Source organism: Arachis hypogaea, chromosome 8 (genome assembly GCF_003086295.3).
Source record: "Arachis hypogaea cultivar Tifrunner chromosome 8, arahy.Tifrunner.gnm2.J5K5, whole genome shotgun sequence".
Classification (NCBI taxonomy): Eukaryota; Viridiplantae; Streptophyta; class Magnoliopsida; order Fabales; family Fabaceae; genus Arachis; species Arachis hypogaea.
Window position 1 is genome coordinate 5,952,691 of NC_092043.1, and position 21,905 is coordinate 5,974,595.

General features: G+C 32.3%; 2 protein-coding genes across 30 annotated transcripts; one reads left to right on the forward strand and one right to left on the reverse strand.

Annotated features, from left to right (window-relative positions):
- Positions 1–497: 497 nt before the first annotated feature.
- LOC112705819 (uncharacterized) lies at positions 498–4,101 on the reverse strand. 29 transcript variants are annotated; one of them, XM_072200457.1, is made up of 12 exons: positions 3,558–4,101; positions 3,368–3,481; positions 2,905–2,982; positions 2,718–2,834; positions 2,449–2,635; positions 2,224–2,366; positions 1,795–2,123; positions 1,602–1,701; positions 1,437–1,496; positions 1,250–1,333; positions 1,047–1,160; positions 498–957 (listed from the first exon to the last, which is right to left on the reverse strand). In XM_072200457.1, exons 2-12 carry the CDS (start codon positions 3,443–3,445, stop codon positions 658–660), a joined length of 1,590 nt encoding a protein of 529 aa, XP_072056558.1. In that variant the 5' UTR covers positions 3,446–3,481; positions 3,558–4,101; the 3' UTR covers positions 498–657. The 29 variants fall into 29 exon arrangements, with proteins under 29 accessions (XP_072056558.1, XP_072056554.1, XP_072056556.1 ...); XM_072200453.1 differs by having other exon boundaries at positions 1,047–1,175; XM_072200455.1 differs by having other exon boundaries at positions 1,795–2,132.
- A 4,037-nt stretch (positions 4,102–8,138) lies between these two features.
- LOC140174632 (uncharacterized) lies at positions 8,139–9,145 on the forward strand. Its single transcript, XM_072200113.1, has 2 exons — positions 8,139–8,331; positions 8,511–9,145. Exons 1-2 carry the CDS (start codon positions 8,139–8,141, stop codon positions 9,143–9,145), a joined length of 828 nt encoding a protein of 275 aa, XP_072056214.1.
- The last annotated feature ends 12,760 nt before the right edge of the window (positions 9,146–21,905 follow it).

The window sequence follows — 21,905 nt, forward strand, 5'->3', positions numbered from 1 at the left end:
ACCATCATTCATTCATTGACGCAGCAATAGTTCGAGGGTTATTGATAGACCTTCATTACTTTCTTTTCTTGTCAATGTAGTTGGGCATTTCTACTGTATAAATAATGTGGGATCGGTAAAGTGATAAATGGAGGAGTTAATCACTCTTAAATTAAGATAGTGGGACGCACATTTCATGGAAGTTACAAAATCAATGGTGACCATTACAAAAAAGTTACTCACGCTTGGTTGGTTCAGGTAATAATTCCACATTCTTCTTGAGCAACATTTCAGGTTAGAGTCTTATAAATGTCAAAAATGAATACAACTAAGGAAATTGAGTAGTAAACTGAGATTTGATATGCAATTCAGCAATTCTATTCTTCAAATCCCACATATTATACAGTTTGACTTTTTACTTCCTTTCATTGTGGTTGAGATGAAGGAAGGTAAAGGCAAAGTGTTCCTTTAATTGATTTTATTTTTTTTTTAGAAAAGAAAAGACAAGAAAAGAAGTATTTGTTAAGTCAATATTTTCTAAGCCAATCCATATATTCAAAGGGAGGAGGAGAGAATATTGATCTCATCTACAATCTTTCTATGTGCTCTGGAGCTGTATAGCAATTGCATCCCCAGCATCAATGAAACAAATCATATACAGAATAAACAGAAGCAAAATTATGTGCATAGCAAGTATCTAAAACTAAACTCATATGGCATAATTTGTACAAATTGTAAGAGGGGTTCGGTTTTTCTATTCTCAAGGAACTTAATGGCTTCTTTCCCTATTTCGCTTGGTAATTGGAGGCATATCCAATCCAGCAAAGATTCCAAGTCTTTTGCAAAGTCCAGTAAGTACCAATCTAGCAGCTTTGGGATAGCAAACTTTGAAGTTGAAATTCCAACTGCAGCCTGCAAGTATTCTCTTTTCGCTGCTTCGAGTTGGTTCTCGACCTGTGATGCTGTGTAAACTCTGACCTGCATTTGCCACAGTTCATGAATCAGCAATGAAACAATGCAGATAATAAAATTTTAGAAGTTTACTTTGTGTAATGAATAAAACTTACAGCAGGAGAGGACCAAGTTCCACATGAGAGAGCAAATGTCACCAAGGGTTCTGATAATTCCAATCCATATATGCTTCTTACTGTCATTTCATGATTCTTCGCTCCCTTTGATGTCTGTTTAGAATTCAGCTGTAAGAAGTCTTAGTAATTATCTATATATTCCAATCTAAGGAAAACTCAGACTTCATATGAACAAAGCTTACCAATTTCCAATGATAAGGAAGCCTTAGAATGCAATGCTCTATCGTTGTTGCGCTTAGCAAGTGTCCACCCACATTTATTGTTGTCTGAATAATGAAGAAAACAGAATAAATTCTTAAGCATGTCAATGCTATAACTGCAAGAACATGCAACATATAAGAAGAAATACAAGTCCCGAGCAGTTCATACCTTGTGCATCAATGCAACAACTGTTTCGGGACTCTCCGGTAAGCCGTGCTCATTGAATGCCTGAATAAAAGCACAATTTTCAATTAGATATTACAAAGGTTCTAAAAGAGGTTAAAAATGAAAAAGTAAAACTAAACATTGTTCAAAAAGGTATAAATGACGTACATTCATCATACAAGAGTTATATATGTTGATCCAGAATGCAAGCTTCTCCTGATGATTGAGATTCTCTAAGTTGACAGAGGAAAGTTTCCTCAAAAGAAGCCTGCAAGTTTCAGGATATTAAAATACTGCAACATCTGATTGACACACACAACATGAATAGTTGAAAAGAAGGTAAATAGTAAGTATCACATACTTCAATCGATGCTGCAGAAACAAAGAATTAGCAGTTCGTTTTGGACTGAAGGATTCAGCTTCAATTGCACGGAATTGCTTGTACGGACCAATATCCATCTCTCCAAATTCTAAACATGTACCATATGGATCCTGAAACCATGTTTCTTTAGTACAGTTTCGAGATTTCGGATCTCGCAACATGCCAGCTGTAGAATCCGGATACTTGACAGTACTCATTCTCAAAAGAATGCTTGATAAGCACTTGAGAATATTTTCAGAGATTATGTTTGGACTTTCTTCATGATCTGTTGGTTCTGCCATTGGCTGGTCATTCACTCTTAGTTCTTGCTGCACAGTCTGAAATTTCACATTAGTTGACTTGAAAAAATTCTTCTGAGTTATTTTGATCTACTAGGACACAACTGAATCTGGATTAGAGATGCCAGACCTGTCTCTTTGGACGATGCCATGGTTTGTTGTGGAGGGGAAGTGTATTAATAGGAGTTTTTGTTGTTTTAGTTTTAGAATTGAACTGCTTGGTGTTCTTGTGAGAATTACTACATGACTGGTTCTCTTTTCCTTGCCTATCCTCTGCAATGCAAAAATCCATGAGAATTAGGTTGCAACTTTTATCATAGAACACACTTAAGGAGCAATTGTAGGAATTACTCACCGGGAAGTGTAATTGTTGGGGAAGGAGACTTCAATTTAACTAAACGAGATGAATGATCCATTTTCATCTTGGAGGATGATGTATATACAGCTTCTTGATACAAGTCCTGCCTGAAATGCATCACCTGCTCTTCAAGCCTTGCAATTTCTTCCTCCAGCACCGCCACCTCCGCAAGAAGTCCCAGGGTCTAGATTGATTCAGCAGTGACGGTGAGTATAAGATTTCAAATTTGATTGAATTGCAAAGTAGATTACTTGGGAAATACTAACATTGGGAGGGAGATAGGGAGGAAGACGAGGGAGAGCACCCAAGGGTCTGTTGAAAGCTCTCTGCAATGCCCTGTGGATGTTCTCTTCGTCCCTAAGCTTCTTCTTCAACCTCTCCACCTGAAAATTCAAATTCGTGAACAAAGCTTCAATTTTAAAATCAGGAATCGGTGCAGTGTCATTGCATTACGTCTTGTTGCAAGGCCAATTTTCTCTCCTTGCTGCTTGCTCTGCCTTTTCCTTGTGCCAAACTTTCCCGCATCTCTGCCTTTTCATTCAAGAGGTTAGGACCAACCTATGCAACGCAATAACATATAGGTTTATCTTTTTCTCAATGAATTTCCCTTTCACTTTATAGGGTGAGGATGTGTGTTGTGTAATATATTTCGGAAAAGAATTTCGACTTTTGAGAATTTTCTTCTCATTGGAACTGAAGCCATCCACAGTTTGTGATGATAAGTCTGAGAAGTGTTACGTTCTCATAATGAAATAATGAATAATAGTAGTAATAGTTTAATAATAATAATAATAATAATAAAACTAGTGTATGGAACTTTGTTCACTGTAGCAACCGTTTTTCAAAAATACTAGTACCACATACACATATACACTCTTCTGAGTTCTGACAATAAAGCAGAGTTTAGTTCAATTACTCTATGATGATGATCATCATCATGTGCTCCTGTCTGAGCTTTCTTAGGCTCTAATCTCATCCTCCTTCTCGTGTCCATTTCTTCTCTTCCCTTGATGTGGCACTAATTCTGCAGCTAAAACAAATTCAATTCGGTGAGAAGAATGATGAAATCAATCAAATTGAAAGTAATAGTAAGATCGAGATCGGACCTTGTTCACTTGTAATCTAAAAATCAAGGGAAGCAGAAGGTGAATGGAGGCATCGTCATGGGGGGAAAGAAACATGTCATAGAGTGGAGTTGACAGCTATATATGAGAGTTCCACCGCTGTGCCTTTAAACTTAGTTTAACCGCTTCCACTTTGGATGAAAACACAGCAATGTTAATTTATGTAGGAAAGAGAGAGGAGGCTGAGAGGGAGAGAGAAAGAGAGAAAGAGAGTGTGGTTTCATGAGAAAAAGACTCGATCGATGCGCATACAGCTTGTATAGCAAAAGTGCTCCAGTGCCCCCAGCAACCAAAATTGCACAAATTTTTCGTATTTATTTTATTTTTTTGGATTTTACTAGAAACTAACTTTTTTTTTCCAATAAATTAACAGAAAAAAAAAATTCTAAAATGGTTGACCTTAATATTTTTCTTATAATTATTCAAATAAAAAGTTTTTTTTGTAATAAAACTGTTAGATCACATATTTAATTAGAATAACATTAGAGAATCAATACTATAACAGTAAATTCAACTTATATTATAATAGATTGTAAATAAATTTAATATAAAATTCATTAAAAATAATTTTTTATTGTTTTTTGAATTTTAAATATTTTTTAATTCAGTTTTGGATAGTGTTGCCTATGATGTTAGTAGTGCAATAATGAACCCAAGAATTTCTCATTTAATTTTACATCAAGATTAACCAGTAATTTTTACCATATAGATTCTCATTTTAAAGGGATGTGTTGAGGTGGGAGGATCCAATCAAATGGGCTATGGCGCTAAGCAATCATGAAAGAACGTGCGCTTTACCATTGCAGTTTACTATAAACATTTTTTTACTTATTAAGTTAATCAGTAACCGCAACGCAACGCTCCTCCATCTTAATTTGTTCTTTGTTTTTGCACTTTTCCTTTATAAGCTAATATCCAGTACGATTCGTTTGTTCCGCTTCTAATCTAATATTCTATTCTACTAATCAAACTTGGCTCTTTTTTACGGGTTTGGTGGTTTTTGCCGGTGGATGCATTCAACTAAATTAAATTAAAAAAGATAAATAAAATTAAAGGAGGCAAAAAGCTGCACCAATCACATGCCCTGCCCACCTAAACCATTTTATTTTTTCTCTCCCGGATCAACTTAGTTACTTAGGAAATTATATGATGGAAATTTATTTTCAACGAAAAAAGTATTGGTAGAAATTTTGTGGAAGGGAGACGATGGTGGTGCAACATCGTAAAGTATGCATATTTTTTTAGACCCACGCGTCCGTTGCTATGCTTGCCAGCTGGCAACCTTAATGTATGTGTCTTGGGAGTTTGGATAGATCTTCATTTCTCTTCTATTTATTATTTTATTAAACAAAAATATAGGTAGATAAATAATAGAGGATATATACTCGATTGTCATAATATATATTATATAAATAGCTGTCATATATATGAGATAAATTGTTAATTTGATGTGCACCAAAGTACTGCACAAATCCATAGCCCAATTGCATAAGATGCAAATGTTTTGTTGCGTATAATTGATAAATTTAACTTGGATTGAGAAAGCCAGTTGAAATGGATGACATAAACACAAGGAATCGCAGCTGAAACGGCAAAGAGATTGCATGATATGGATGGGTAGCTAGGTATAAGCATGACTACAAGCTAGCCAACAAGATATTTTATTTTATATTATTTTTCTTTTACATTCTTATAACACACATAATTTAATCATTATTATAGAAAGGAGGATAGATCATAGATGGGATGCGACTCTCACTGGTCACTTCATACTTTATTCTATAAAAGAAAATGGTACATAAACATTTTTCTAAGCTAAATGCTAACGCTTGCGTTTCAAACATGAACGAAGAAAGAATAAGTAGGGGGATCCACACACACCCTTAATTGTGTCCCCATCCACAGCCACGTGACAGTGACTCCAAATCACAAGCTGTTGTTACCCGCATCTTCCCCTTTAAATTTTAAGCATAAGTAGGTTATTGACTAATTAATGATTATGATTACATGTAATTTTAATAAGTTTAGCCAATTTTTCAGAAGGAGAAAGACCTCTAAAGTACCCTTTTCTTCTAAGAATGCAATATTAACTTTTCTGTTGCCAACTTCCCTCGAATTTGATCCCATAAGGAAGCCAATTTTATTCGCTACCATAATCTCCAAGCTTTCAGTGTGTCGGATTTATTAATTATTTAATTTTAGATAAGTAAGCATACTTACATATATGACTAATTGATCGAATCAAACCGGTTCGCTCACTGCTACCAAGTTTATTATTTCGTAGTTTAACAACGAACCACATCTGTATGATTTATATTTCGTGTATGGTTTTCGCAATAATTTAGGTGGTACGACGTGTGATTGTACTATTTTGTATTGATTTTACGTGATCCTATTAATCAGAGTTGCATATTGTTCTAGATGAAGCAGGAGTCCTAGCGCCATGCCTACGAAAACAATTCCGAAATTAAATAATGAACGTGTAGCGTAGTCCTCCTAGAACGGTGTCGGTGACCATCGATTGATACGTTATCTTAATATATATATATATATATATATATATATATATATATATATATATATATATATAGAGAGAGAGAAACGGTTAATAGTGAAATTCGTCTTGAAATATCACTCGATTTTTAAATTAACACTCAAATAATTTTTGTAGTCATATTAATTCTAAAATAAGTTAAATTAATACTTTTATCAGTTAAATAATAATGTATCATGTTAAATGTCATATAACATAATGTGATAGGTTAATGTCACATGTCACGTTTTAAGTCAGTGGCACCTAACACGTCACGTGCCACTTAACATATAAAAAATTTATTTATAATCAACATAATTCCTAAAAATACACGTAACTACGTAAGTCATTTTCATTCCTAAAATTTTAAAAATTAATCAAATTAATACTTATATAAATATTTTTTATTTTTTCATAATATTAAATTTAAATATTTTTTGATACTACTAATTTTAATATTATTTTTTAAACCTTAATAAATAAAATTCTCTTTGTATAACATAATAAAAATAATTAAATTATCATAAAATTATTTTATCATTTGTATTTTAAAATTTTATATTTTTAAAATGTAATTTTTTGATAGTAAAATTTTTTATTTAAACGTGTTTATCAAATTTATTGATTATATATTTAAAAAATTTAATATTTTGAATCTCACTAAATAATATAATAGTTATTTTAAAATTTAAAATTTTAAGATTTTTTAAAATTATAATTTTTATTATTATTTAATTTATATGGTAGAACTCAATAATTAGAAAATTGATTTGTGGGATTATTTGTTGAATTTTAATATTTTAATATAATTTTTTTAAAAATAACTACTATATTTATTTAGTGAAATCTAAAAGATTAAAATATGTAAAATAATTACTATACTTATTTAATGATATCCAAAATATTAAAACTTTTAGTATATAATTGATAATAATTTGATAAAATTATTTATATTAAAAAAATTTACTACAAAAAAACTAGAACTCGAAAATGAAAAAACTAAAAATACATATGAGAAAATAACTTTGTAACAATTTAATTATTTTTATTATTTGTTTGAAATTTTTTTATTAAAGTGTAAAAAATAAGATTAAAATGAGTAGGATTAAGAAATATTAAAAATTTAATATTATATAAAAAAGAGAAATTTACATGAAGACTAATATGATTAATTTTTTAAATGTTAGGGATGAAAATAATTTACATGTGTATTTTAAGGGACTAATTTGATTATAAATATATTTATGACATGTCAAATGACATGTGGCATACCAAGTGTCACTGATCTGATATGTCAACCAATCATCTTGTGACACGTGACATTAACCTACCACGTCATTATGTCACGTGATATTTAACGTGACACATCATCATCTATCTAACGAAAAAACCAATTTGACTTACGTTTTATCTTTCAAGAACTAATATTACTAAAAAAATCATTTGAGGACCAATTTAAAAAATGAGTAATCTTTTAGAGATGAATTTAACTATTAACCTTGATATGACCGTTATATGTTGGTTAAGAAAAACTCAATATATATGTTATAGGTCGGCCATTAAAATCATAACAACAATCAAAACGTTATGATCTCTATACGTTACCACTATAATTCGGTAACAGATAACCTTGGATCATGAGCTCCCAATATAAAAGAAAGGGAGGAATTCATTTTGAGGTAAGTTGAATATCACTTGAGAATGAACTTACAAAATACTGACTTGAGCGTCGGAGTACCTTTTACAGGTACCTCCCCCTTTTTTGTTCTATCTGCATCAAGGTGTAATTCTTTTGGACAAGAAGCTCGGAGCGGAGATAAAGAAACTCGAAGTAAATAGTCAAAGGACAAGTTATACATCAATCATCAAGCAAGAACAATTGACGCCCACCGTGGAGCCTAAGAAATAAAAACTTTTTTTTTCTTTTTTAGGCCCCAAAATTCCTTTGTTCGTCTATGGCTGACCAACCTCTTCCAACACCATCTGAGCTTCTCCGGATGGTAACCGAGTAACAACAGGTCAATCAACATATGGCAGAAGAAAATCAAAGAATGACAAACCAAATAGTCGAGTTGACCAATGCTCGGATTGAAAATAATGATGATCATAACGAGGGGCTAATGGATGAGGAACACAACTCTGATCCAACGCACGTTTCTGAAACTCAATGGCAAGAAGAAGATCGACAAGCCGACAAAGACGATGAATTGGATAATGTCATTGGTCTATTCATTACTGATGTCATGAATTTTCAAAAGCCCAAGAGGTTCACTTTACCACGACCTTAACTCCCTACAATGGATTGGGTGACCCAAAGAATCATATCTAGAAATTCTGGTATATTATGATAGTACACAGTATTTTTGACCCTGTTTTATGTCGTTGTTTTCCTACCTTTTTAGATGGTCATGCACTTGATTGGTTTTGTTCTTTGCCTACAGATTCTATTTCTCATTTTCAAAAATTGGCAAAGCTTTATGAAGATCAGTTTGCTGCATCTTCCATTTATCTACATGATTCTGACTACTTGAACATAATCAAACAAGGACAAAATGAAAGTCTGAAAGGCTATATTACTCGTTTTACGAAGGTGGCAATTACTATTCCAGATCTTCACCCTGAGGTGCATTTGCACGCCATCAAGAGCAGATTTCGGCCAGAAAAATTTCAAGAAGCAATCACCGTAGCAAAACCAAAAACGCTCGCCGAGTTTTGGGAGAAGGATAAAGGTCAGATGAAGATTGAGGAGCTCCGTCAGGCTAGAAAATCGGAAAAAACCCACAATAATAAGGACAAAGATAAATCTCGGGACAACAAAAAGACTTTCAAGCTAACTCCCTATTATGACTCATATATACAATTCAACACCAAGAGGGAGGAAATAATCAAAGAAATCCTAAATGCAAAGCTCATCAAGCCTCCTCGTAAAGCCAATAATTATCAGGATATGAAGAATATAGATAAGTTCAAATATTGCACTTTCCACCAAAAGCATGGGCACACTACCGATGGTGTGTCATCGCCAAAGACCTGTTAGAGCGACTAGTCTGACAGGGCCATTTGGACAAATACATCAGCAGCCACATTAAAAAACGCACAACACACTCTACTGACCATTTCTTTGCAAGACAACATTCTCGAGACAAGGAGAAGACCACTCATACTCACCTTGACCAACCACAAGGAGTCATTAACTACATATCTGAAGGTTTCGCTGGTGGAGGGACCTCAAACTCCCCCCAAAAGCGTACATACCGAGCTATGCTCTCGGTAGAGGGTGCTTCCAATGAATCCCAGTCTCCTCCTCATTTCCCAAAAATGACGTTTCAACTGTCTGACTTCAACACAAACAGCACCAACCTAGATGATCTAGTTGTTATTTCTATCCAATTAGGAGATCTACTAGTGCAAAAAGTACTGCTCGATCTTGGAAGCAGTGTAGACGTCCTATTTTAATCTACATTCCAAAAAATGAAGCTGAGCAATAACATACTTCAACCCTCCACTGGAGATTTAGTGGGGTTTTCAGGTGAACGTGTCCCAGTATTGGGATCTGTGTGGTTACAAACTACACTAGGTGAGCATCCTTTAGCTAAAACTTCTGATGTTCAATATCTGGTTGTTGATTGTTTCAGTCCATATAATTTAATACGTGGCCGACCTTTTCTAAATAAGTTTGGTGCTATAGTATCCACTATTCATCTATGTGTTAAGTTTTCTGTGCAGGATGACCTCATTGCAACTATTCACAACAACCATCGTGAAGCATGACAGTGCTACAATATCATTTTGAAATCGGCAGCCGCAAGCCGAGCTATAGGTGCACAAGTGAACGCTGTTCAAAATCCTTACGAGCTCACAGCATTAACTGATCTTGATCCAAGAGCCGAGCTCCTTGAATGACCAACACCAATGGAAGAGTTACAAAAAGTCTATTTAACTAACAATCCAACTAAATTTACCTATGTAGGTACAACTCTAAGCTCAGAAAAGGATACACTTCAAAACTTTTTATAGCAAAATACCGACTTATTTGCTTGAACTCTTGCACGCCTGGGATTGATCCCTCGATCATTTCTCACAAATTAGCACTCAATATATCTATTCGACCTATAACTCAGAAGAAATGCAACCTCAGCATTGAGAAAAAACAAGCTTCCTTAGAGGAAACTAAAAAGCTCATAAATGCTGGCTTCATATAAGAAATCAGATTTACAACTTGGTTGGCCAACATTGTAATGGTAAAAAAATACAGTGGTAAATGGCGCATGTGTGTTGATTTCACTAATCTCAACAAAGCATGCCCAAAAGATGTTTGTCCTTTACCATCTATTGATTCTTTAGTTGATACTGCTTCAGGCTATGCAACATTAAGCTTTATGGATGCATATTCTAGGTATAACCAAATTATGATGCATCATCCTGATCAAAGTAAAGATGCCTTTACAATTGACTTTGGTAACTATTTCCATAAAGTTATGTCTTTTGGACTGAAGAATGCAGGAGCAACCTATCAACGCCTTATGGATAAAATGTTTGCATACCAAATCGGGCAGAACATGGAGGTTTATGTCGATGACATGGTGGCAAAAACAAAGCTCGGCAACAAACATGTAAACGTCCTCACTGAAATTTTTAATCAAATTAGACAGTATAACATGCGACTACATCCAGAAAAATGCGTCTTTGGTGTACAAGGACGCAAATTCCTAAGGTTTTTGCTTACAAGCCGAGGTATAGAAGCTAATCCAGACAAGTGTCGAACTATATTAGAGATGAAAAGCCCACAAACAGTAAAGGAAGTCCAACGTTTAACAAAAAGACTTGCTGCCTTATCTAGATATTTACCATGCTTAGCTTCTAAATCTTCTTGTTTTTTCCAAACATTGAAAAAGAAAAACAATTTTAACTAAACTGATGAATGTAAAAAAACTTTTTCCAATCTAAAGGCTATCCTTTCAAAACCCCCCATCTTACAAAAGCCTATTCATGTACTTATTTGTTACTGACTAGGCTATAAGTTTTGTTCTTGTTACAAAAAGAGAAAAGTGTAACGACCTATTTATTTTGTCAGCAAGTTACTGCAGCATGCCGAGCTTCATTATCCAAAGATAGAGAAACTTGCTCCCACTTTGATATTCTCAGCTAGATGACTCCGACCATACTTTCAGAGTCATGTAATCAATATCTGAACTGACCAACCACTAAGACAAATTCTCAATAAACCAGAGCAGCTGGCTGAGTTATAAAATAGTCGGTTAAGCTTTCCGAATTTGACATCAGATATCAAAGCAGAGGTCTGATTAAATCACAATACTTAGCAGAGTTTGTCGCCGAGTTCATTGTCCCCAATTTGGGCCAGTATTCTATGGAATAGACTCTTTATGTGGATGGCGCATCTAATCCACAAGAATGTGGTGCCGTCGTCCTCTTTGAAAATGGTACCAGATTTGACCTTGAACATTTTTTGCACAACTCTTTCAAAGTAAGTAATAACCAGATAGAATACAAAGCTCTAATAACAGGTTTAAGGTTAGCAATCGACCTACATATCTCAGAACTCAAGGTATATTGTAACTCTTTACTAGTTGTACAACAGGTAAATGATGTCTTTCAAGTTAAAGATCCTTTACTAGCAAATACATGGCTATGGTAAAATCTCTCATTTCTAATTTTTCTAAGTTTAAAATTCATCACATACCTAGGGAACACAATCACCGAGATGACATTTTATCTAAACTTGTAAGCACACAATCACACACTTCCACTCTTTATCAATCTTCCTTGCTCACCCCAAGTATCAATCTAACCGAGCTTTTAAGTGTCACTGAGGAAGAAGATTAGAGATGAACCTATATTCAGTACCTCAAAACTAGAGATATCTCACCAGAAATTAATAATGTTCAGAAGTTTAGACAACAGACATCCTTTTTTACAATATTAAATAATCTTCTATATAGACGAGGTTTTTCTCATCTGTTGTTAACATGTCTTTCTAGGATAGAGGCTGACCTAGCTTTAGCAGAAGCCCATGAAGGAATTTGTGGTACACACGTGGGAGCAAGAAGCTTATCCTAAAAAATACTTCGTGTCGGATTCTTCTGGCCGACCTTACAGCAAGATTGCAATGCCAAAGTCGAAGCTTGTTCGAATTGTCAAGAGCACTCCCTAATTATACATATTTTAGCCGAGGTCTTGCATAATTCTAAAGTAAGTTGGCCTTTTTAACAATGAGGGCTTGATATCCTCGGTCCTTTTCCATTAGCACTAGGTCAGGTAAAATTCGATTATTTTTCCAAATGGATTGAAGCTCAACCGTTGGCTAAAATAACATCTCAACAAATGATTTTCTTTGTTTGGTTGGAGGTATATCATATATAGATTCGGTATATCTCGGCACATTGTCACTGACAATGGTCGCCGGTTTACCGATCAGAAATTCACCTCTCTTTTGCATAACCTAAAGATAACACAACATTTTTCTTCAATGGAACATTCACAAATAAATGGCTTAGCCGAAGCAGCTAATAAGGTCATCTTGCATGCCTTACGCAAAAAGCTAGATGATGCTAAAGGGCTTTGGGTCGAGCTTATTCTATAAATTCTTTGGAGTTACAACACTACTGTCCATTCAACAATAAAGAAAATGCCTTTCCGACTAGTATATGGGTTTGAGGCTATGATTCCCTTGGAGGTCTCACAATCATCCCTCCAAACTCAACTCTTTGATTCTCAATTACAAAATGAAGCTTGGCAAATTGACTTAGATACCATTGAAGAAATCCGAGGTAAAGCAACACTACGTCACCAATATATGAAACAACACATAGCTCGACGATATAACCAAAAAGTCAACCCCCAATCTTTTCACGTTAACGACTTGGTACTCAGAAAAACTGAACAGGCAAGGCGACCTGCAACACATGGAAAACTAACGACAAATTGGGAAGGACCATTATGAGTCATTGAAATATTAGGAAACGGCACATACCGTTTACAATCTCTAAATGGTACCACTTTACCTAATATTTGGAATATTTTTTCTTTAAAGCTCTATTATAGTTAAAAGACAGGGACAGACTTGTACTGTTTTTCCTACTCACAAGATTTTTCTCAACAAGGATTTTGCTTGGAAAGGTTTTAACGAGGCAAGCCTACCTAAACCTTTGTAATCAACGGTCACAAATAATACATACTCATTTTTTCTCTCATATCTGAGTTATTAATTGATATTCTCTTCCTTTACCGATCTGGATCTTTTTATCAAGACTTATGACTTATATCTCATTCTAATCTTACTACAAACAAATGCTTCACGCATATTACAATCTCATCCATTAATGGTTATATTTTTGGAATCAAATTCTATCAAAAACGATATCAATCGATAAAACCGTTACTAATTTATCAGGGTTATTCAAACTCCCTGAGCTATACTTTATGAAAGAGTCAATTTAATGGAACCTTTTCAAATATCAACTAAACAATTAAGTTTCATTATGAAATTACAATGTAACAGACATTTTCAGTTTTCCATTTACAATTCATTTCCAACAAAACTTATCAATCCTGATTAATAGGTCGTCTTAACTCCAAATTGGAATAACGAATCAAACAAGATCTACAAAAAGACCAAATTTAGAACACATCTCAAATTGGTGTTCCACATCATTAAAGTATTTTAAATACTTTGTTTATAATGCAACTAACATCATGCAAAGAGTTCAAATATTACAAACTAGCCACTAAAGTCATATATCATACTTAACAAAATAAAACAAGTTCAAAATAACCAAAACAGAATCAAAAGAGCTAGTTCTACGCTCCATTCTCACCCTCCTCCTCGACAGGGACAACACCATCATCATCAATAAGCATACTCTTGTGCACCACTTTTGCTAAATCCATAGCACTCAAGCCTTGATTAGGCATCAAGAACTTTGCTTGACTAACAGCCCTCTCAAAACCTTCCGCAAATGCATCTAAAATTTTAACCTCTTTTCCTCTTTCCAAATTTTTAATTTTCACAGTTGTCTCTATCATTTGATTCTTCATATCCTCGATATCATTCTCCTTCTTTTTCAAAAGCTCGGAATTCTCTCACGAGCATTCTTGGAAGTTTTCAATTCCTCCTCTTTATAAACAAGTTTTTCTTCAATACCGATATCAGTTTTTTATTCTCAGCACTTTCTACTCTCAAATTCTCAGAGTCATTTTTCTCCATCAATCTCTTATGCTTGTTTTCTTGGCATCGACCAATACTTGCCAAACGCAAATTGAGTATCTGACCAACATATCATCAAAAATCCTTTCTTCACAAAATAAAAAAACTACAAAACTCATACGAATACCTGCATATATTGGTCGATGGCAACATCATCAATATCCATAGCCAACTTAATGTCAGACAGAGCTTGCAAAACCTCATCGGTCACCACCGAGAAGGAAAAGTTCCTATCCCAAATGGATGTCCCATCACCCACCTTTGAAAAAGAGTGCAACTTTTCTTGGTTACTCACAAAATTAGTCATCTCCTCCAGCGAGACCCCCTTTCCATCCCATCAACATCATCATCGACAATAATTAACTCGGTTTTCCTCTTTTTGAAAACCATAGGCTTCCTTTTTGAAGTAGGTTGATTCACCTCACCTTCTCCATCCCCTAGGTTAGATGATGCATGACCCTTCCTTATCCACATTTTTACTTCTAAGCCGAGCTCTTAAGGTCGTCACAGTCACGCCCGGATACTTGCCACCTACAATAAACAAGTACCAAATTATTCAAGGTAACATAAAAGCCATTTTTCAACTAGATTATCAGATCCCTTACCAAAATACCTCACCACAAACTCCTTATCATCTCCTCATGAAAGTATCTCATAAATAGATATCAACTTGCCATTCTTTATATGGCTCAACAAAAATTCTATTACACAGGCATCTTTGCTACTAATTTTTTCTGGCCCTAGCACATGCATCGGTTGAGAACACCAGTAAAGAAAAAAATTTTCACCCAAATTTTCATCTAAATAAAACGGAAATTCCTCTTCAACACTTTTTAATTTTTAGAAACATTTCTTTAAAATTATTAAAAGAGGATCTATACAGTTTAAAAATTTCTAAATCCAGGGAACTATTTAAGTTCACCCAAACTCCTTTCCACACTTCCTTTGCTTTAAATAAAGAGAAAAATAGGCTCAATGTAGGTTTTATTTTCTAATATTCCATTTTAAAACATCTCAAAAATGCACATCCATTGGAATGGAGTTGAGATGGAGCGCAGTTCAACTTCCTCAAAACAAAGCATTCAAAATCTGTAAAAGGTAGTTTAACACGCAACTCTTACAAAACACAGTTATGCATATAAAAGAACTCAAAATAATTTCTTTTGTGAAAAACACATTCTACCCTTGTACATGGCAACATCACAACTTGAATACCAGAACCCTCCCTCACTATTTTCCGCTTATCAATCTCACTCACACTTTCTTCATGAACAAACAAAGAACCACGAATTTTGACATCCTCCCCAACCCAGTTATACGACCCATCATCCTCCTTCTGCACTTTTGTTAATTTTTCAACACCCATTACTTTCAGAGAGGTAGAAGAAGAAAAAGAAATAGAAACACATGCACTAACCCACTAACCTCTTTTTCTCATACTTTAACCCTTCTTGAAAACTATTGAGTTCAAAGCCTCTGCCTTTATGAGACACACTTGTGATTCCAAATGAAATAAATTGACACAATTTATGAAACCGTTTGAAATCCCTCAACCTAATTCCCATCCTTCATTCAAACCAACGGCTTAAATACTATAGGAAAACGAACCGGTGTCTAATTAATATACAATGCTTTATTAATAACTTTTTATTAATTTTTTCTTTTATTTTTACCATCTTCTCTCTTCAGACATTTTAATAAAGTATCTTGACCTGGAGGCTCTACACCTATAACGTACATACTGAGTTATACATCGTTATTTAAAGTTCATCCTGTTTTATTAAAATATCACTATGCTTAACTTGGGGGTTATGATATGACCGTTATAAGTCGGTTAAGAAAAACTCGACATATACATTATAAGTCGGCCATTAAAATCATAACAACAAATTAAAACATTATGATCTCCATACCTTACCACTATAATTCGATAGCAGACAACCTCGGATCACGAACTCCTAATATAAAAGAAAGGGAGAAATTCATTTTGAGGTAAGTTGAATACCACTTGTGAATAAGCTTACAAAATACTGACTTGAGCGTTAGAGTGCCTTTTGCAGGTACCTCTCCCCTTTTTTATTCTCTCTGCATCAAGGTGTATCACTTTTGGACAAGAAGTTCAGAACGGAGATAAAGAAGCTCAGAGTAGATAATTAAAAAACGAGTTATACCTTAATCATCAAGCAAGAACAAACCCTATATATAACAATAATGATCAAGGCCATTAAACTCGCAAGTGCAAGTAAATTCGTGGAATTTACGTACATTTAACTTATAGACTCAACTCATAAATGAGTTTACTTATTATGAGTTTATTTTTAAAAAAATATATATCATACATAAGATATATATTTACTCAACTACAAATATTTAAAATTAAAAAATTCACCATATAATACATAATAAATTAAAATAAAACTACAAGTTAAAATAAATATATTTAAATATTTTACAATTATACAACAAGTATGAAATAGAACACAAACACAAAACAAAAACAAAGTTCGAATCAACAGTAAAATTTCAACCACGAAACAAAAACAAGGATTAAAACTTAAAATCTCAAATCAGGAGTAGAATAATAGTAAAAAAACACAAAGTAAAAACAAAGCGAGTGAGCAACGAAAAAGGATGGAGGAAGAAAAATGTCGAGAAGCACAAAGAGAACCGAGGTTAAGAGCATCGGAGCTAAACGATGAATAACAATTTTTTTAAGGTCAAACAACATCATTTTGACTCAAAATGAGATAAAATCAAACTCGCAAACTCGAATCACACTTTCAGCGAGTTTGTTCGAGTTAACTCGATTCTACTATCTAGAAATGTAAACTCATAAGACTTTATGAGTTAATTCAAAAATTTGACCACCATGATGATGACGATGACGATGATGATGATAATAATGATCTCCATCCAGATATCTACCAAATTAATAATTTGAACAAACTATCAATTCTGTCACTGAATTATTAGAACGTTGACAAAAATAATCTCTATTTTTGTTAACGACAAAAATAATCCTCAAATATTGAAAAACGCTATAAAAATACCTAGCTATAAAAAAAGTCTATTCTGTTAATGGAATTAGCTGAAGTGTTAAACGTATTCCATTATACCCATTCTCTTCTTCTTTTCCTTCGTTTGCCTTCACTCTCTCACTCCACAAAGCAACTACAACAACAACAAATAACATCTCAGTCGCTCCATTCTCCTTTCCCAAATCTCCTCAAAGCAGTCACAAGAACAACATATCCGTTACTCTATCCCTCCCCCTCCCCTAAACCTCTTGGAAGCCGCTGCAACAACAACAATAGATCTCAGTCACTCTCAAAATTGCAACAACGACAACAACATCTTCTTCCTCGTCAAAGCTGATGCAACAATATCTTCCTCACAATTTCTCTGCTCAAATATGATGTCGCCTCTCTCTCCCTCCCTCCCTCCCTCTCTCTCTCTCTCTCAATTCAGCAATGACGATGACAACAACAGTGATGTTACTCGTCGCCAGCATCATCTTACTCAGACACTTCTTTTTCTTTGACTCTTCTCTCTTGCTACCTAGATATCTCCTTCTTATTTTGTTTCTTTCTCTCTCTCTCTCTCTGTTTGTCTCTCTCTTTAATGACGATGTTGACAATGATGTTGTCCTCTCCTCCCGGCCTTTCTTTTTTTAGTCTCCTGCTTCCTTTTCTGCTGTATTCTTTTATTCTCTCTCTCTCACTTTCTTTCTCATGGAGTGTTGTAAATGAACGAGGATAAAATAAAAAGTATGATAATAAATCATGTTTAGTTGAGCTGTTTGGTTGTTTTAATACAATAGAATCTAGTAATTTTCTTATTGATTGATAATTGATACTAAAAAAAATTAGAATTTTAAAATTAGAAGTGAATTAAAAACTTAATAGAATTACATGTAACACATGCTATATTAGTAAATTTATTTGCCACCTTAGCAAATTCTATTAATGAAATAAACTTTTTTTTTTTACGATTAAATACTTTTGTAGCATTTTGTAATATTTGAAAAATATTTTTATTGTTAACAAAAATAAAGATCATTTTTTGTTGGTGTTGTAATCTTTTAAGAGCAGAATTGTTAATTTACTCTAATAATTTTTATGTGAGACACAGTAAACCTCTTTCAATTGAGATTTGACCTCGTGATTCGACAGACAAGTGGCTTATACTTCATTGCTCATGTTTAATTTGTCAAATTTGTTCCTGGGGTAGTTCCAACATCGCCAGATAGAGTTTTTTCGTGAAGAAATTAATTTCGTTTATGATATTTCTGTTTATAGTTTGTGATACACAAATCATTAATCATTAATCAATATTGACTAGTTGCGGATATAGGATAAGATTCGCCAGCTGTAAAAAGTTGTAGTACTTGCTAATGCTAGTAATTAGTTCTCACCTAAACGAAATTAGTAGTAGAATCAAGACTAATAGTAGTACTAAGTATTATTATTGCTTGACCAATCATAATAACAATGAGTCAACGTTATTTGGGAAAAATATATGGCAATCATTGGAGACATTATTATCACATTAGACATTACAAATTGTTGTTTGCTTCCCCAATTATGCAGTCTGCGGTAATTCTGCTGACAAATGATCAGTTATCAATCTCAAAAGCCATGAGCCGAGAAATTTAAGTGTAAAAGTAAATTAATTGATTAATTAACTGTCTTTTATATTAATATTATATTAATTATTATTTTAATATAAATTTTAAAAATATTAATAAATTAGAAATTAATTTCAAACTGACAAAATAAATAATGCAGAGTGTAAATATTATTTATTTGTTTTCTAAAGACACAAAATTTTTTGGGTTAAGTACGATTTTGATTCTTAAGATATAAGTTAAAAAAATTTTTCGTATTTAACTTTTTTTTGTATATAAAATTATTTCTAAAGTTTAATATAATTTTAAAATTGTCCTTTTGTATAAAAAAAATGTTAGGGATAAAAAAAAATTTTGACCTAAACTTAAAGACCAAAATCGTATTTAACCGAAAATTTTTTCTATGATCCCGTAGCCATCAAACGAAAATGGCAGAAAACTAAAGTCATAAAAGAAAAATGTAAACCTCATTTTTCGTAACTGATTCTAAAGGATATAGAGTACAATATTTGCAAGGATTTGGTGAGTGCCTAGCTCTTAACCGTTTCAAGAAGTTATTCCTGCTAAGGGTAAAAAGGAGGAGCATGCATGATAATTACGGGAGTTTATGGTAATCATAATATATTATTGCTGTTATCTCACGCAACAATTGAGGTTGCCGCATTGTCTATTTCTGTTGAAAAGAGCTTGGTATCTAATGATGATAATAGCCAGTGCAAGAGCTATTAGATCGCTTATTAAGATTAAGCACATTTGCATTAAAGAAGCAAAACCACTGCACTACATCGTGCTATCTTGTGAGCTGTGACCATAGAAACATGGAGCTTTTATAGTAAAATTAAGAATTAATTACTAAAAATGTAATTAAATATTTTTATTATTGACAAAAATATACTCAAATGTATTATGGATAAAAATATCCTCAAATAATTTACAAATGCAACAAAAATATCTAATATAACCTCAAAAAATACTTTAGAGATTGAATTTTGATGTAATTTTTTGCAAGTACGATTAAAAAAATGAGATATTTTTATCCTTAAAATTTAGTAATTTTTCGCTAAGTATATATATTTTTTGTGACATACTTGTCATCAACAACTAATAATATTTTTAAAAAATAAAAAAAAAGAAATATATAGATCAAATTTTTATCTGATTTTTTGTGTATTTTTTAAATAGTTATCTAAATATTCCTATAAAATTTTGAATCAAATACTTAAGCAGTTTCTCAAATACAAAAATAGTTTGTCATTTAAAAAAATTGTTAGAAAGGATAAGAGAGAACAATAGAAAAAATGTTTGTATGTATTCAAGTTGTATGGAATAATATACAATATAGACGAATATTTATAAGTGCTAAAAGAATCGAAATAATAAAGACGTAATATCCTATAATAAATATTCAGATATGCTAAATAATACTAATTGATCTAATTGATCCTAGTTATACTATAATATTTTTCCTCAAACTCAAGTGTTTGAAACTTATTTAAAACAACGAAATAAAAAAATACATAAACTGATAGAACGAGTTAGACGAAACTGTTGGAAGAAAGCATAACTGTTACAAGTAGGGATGGACTTAAGGGGGCGAGTGGAGGCCTTGGCTCCCCCAACTTTTAAAATTTTTTTTTATAGTAATAAGTTATTAAATATGATTTAATTTAAAAAAAAAATTATTTAGTATTTAGTCTAATATAAATAAAAGTTCAGTCCAACATAAATATTAATGATTTATAATATCTAAAAAGTAAGTAACAATATTAAAAAGATCTGAAAAAGATATTATTACTAATATTTTTAAATTAAATAAAAATTTCAAATCCTATAAAGTGGATTCCTTTACTTCTTGTGACCATCCTTCTTGATTTATTTGGTATTAATTCTCTCTGTTTTAATTACTACAATTGAGATATCTTTTTCAACTATGAATATTGTGAAGAATAACTCATAAACAAAATGAAAGATAAATTTCTTGCTAATTGTCATTTTAATTATATTGAAAAGAAAATTGCTGAAAAATTTGATATAGATTTTATTATCGATGAATTTTATGATACGAAGAATCGACCACTTCGTTAGTAAAAAAGTACATACATATTTTTTGTACTTTAAAATATAGAGTAAAATATTATTTTTTTCCTCAATGTTTGGGGTAAGTCCCAAAATTGTCCCTAACGTTTCAAAATTGACTCAATGTTGTCCTGCCGTTAGGGATTCGTTAACAGAATTGGCAGCGGGACAAAATTAAGACGATTTTGAAACGTTAGGGACTTAAATAGGACGAAAACATTGGGGGCAAAAATGATACATAAAAATAAATTTTAATTTTATCCTTCAATAATATCAATTTTTTACTATACATAGTATTCAATTATTTTTTAGTTACATATAAATAAATTACAGTTAATCACATTACTTTCATTCTAAATAAATTAATTTTTTATAATTTTACTCTTAAAGTAATATAATTTTTTTATAAATAAATAAATTTTACATTTTCATTCTAAATAATGTAATTTTACTTTCATTACTTAATTACATTACTTATAATTTTTTTTATAATTTTACACTTAAAGTAATGTAATTTTTTTATAAATAATAACTTTTACACTTTTATTCTAAATAATGTAATTTTACTTTCATTACTTAATCGCATTACTTAAATATTTTTTATAATTTTACATTTTCATTCTAAATAAATTAATTTTTTTATAATTTTATGCTAATTTTTTTATAAATAAATAAATTTTATACTTTCATTCTAAATAATGTAATCTTACTTTCATTACTTAATCAAATTACTTATAATTTTTTTATAATTTTACACTTTTATTCTAAATAAATTAATTTTTTTTATAATTTTACACTTAAAGTGATGTAATTTTTTTTATAAATAAATAATTTTTACACTTTTATTCTAAATAATGTAATTTTACTTTT

Bases quoted from the DNA above. Each gene is read 5' to 3' on its own strand.
- LOC112705819 (XM_025756781.3), bottom strand. From the start codon at position 3,445: ATGGACACGAGAAGGAGGATGAGATTAGAGCCTAAGAAAGCTCAGACA. The intron at 1,702-1,794 runs GTATGTGATACT...TGAAACTTGCAG, and splicing joins TTTCTGCAGCATCGATTGAA to GCTTCTTTTGAGGAAACTTT. The intron at 1,497-1,601 runs GTACGTCATTTA...GCTTTTATTCAG, and splicing joins ATAACTCTTGTATGATGAAT to GCATTCAATGAGCACGGCTT.
- LOC140174632 (XM_072200113.1), top strand. From the start codon at position 8,139: ATGGCAGAAGAAAATCAAAGAATGACAAACCAAATAGTCGAGTTGACC. The intron at 8,332-8,510 runs GTCTATTCATTA...CTACCTTTTTAG, and splicing joins TGAATTGGATAATGTCATTG to ATGGTCATGCACTTGATTGG.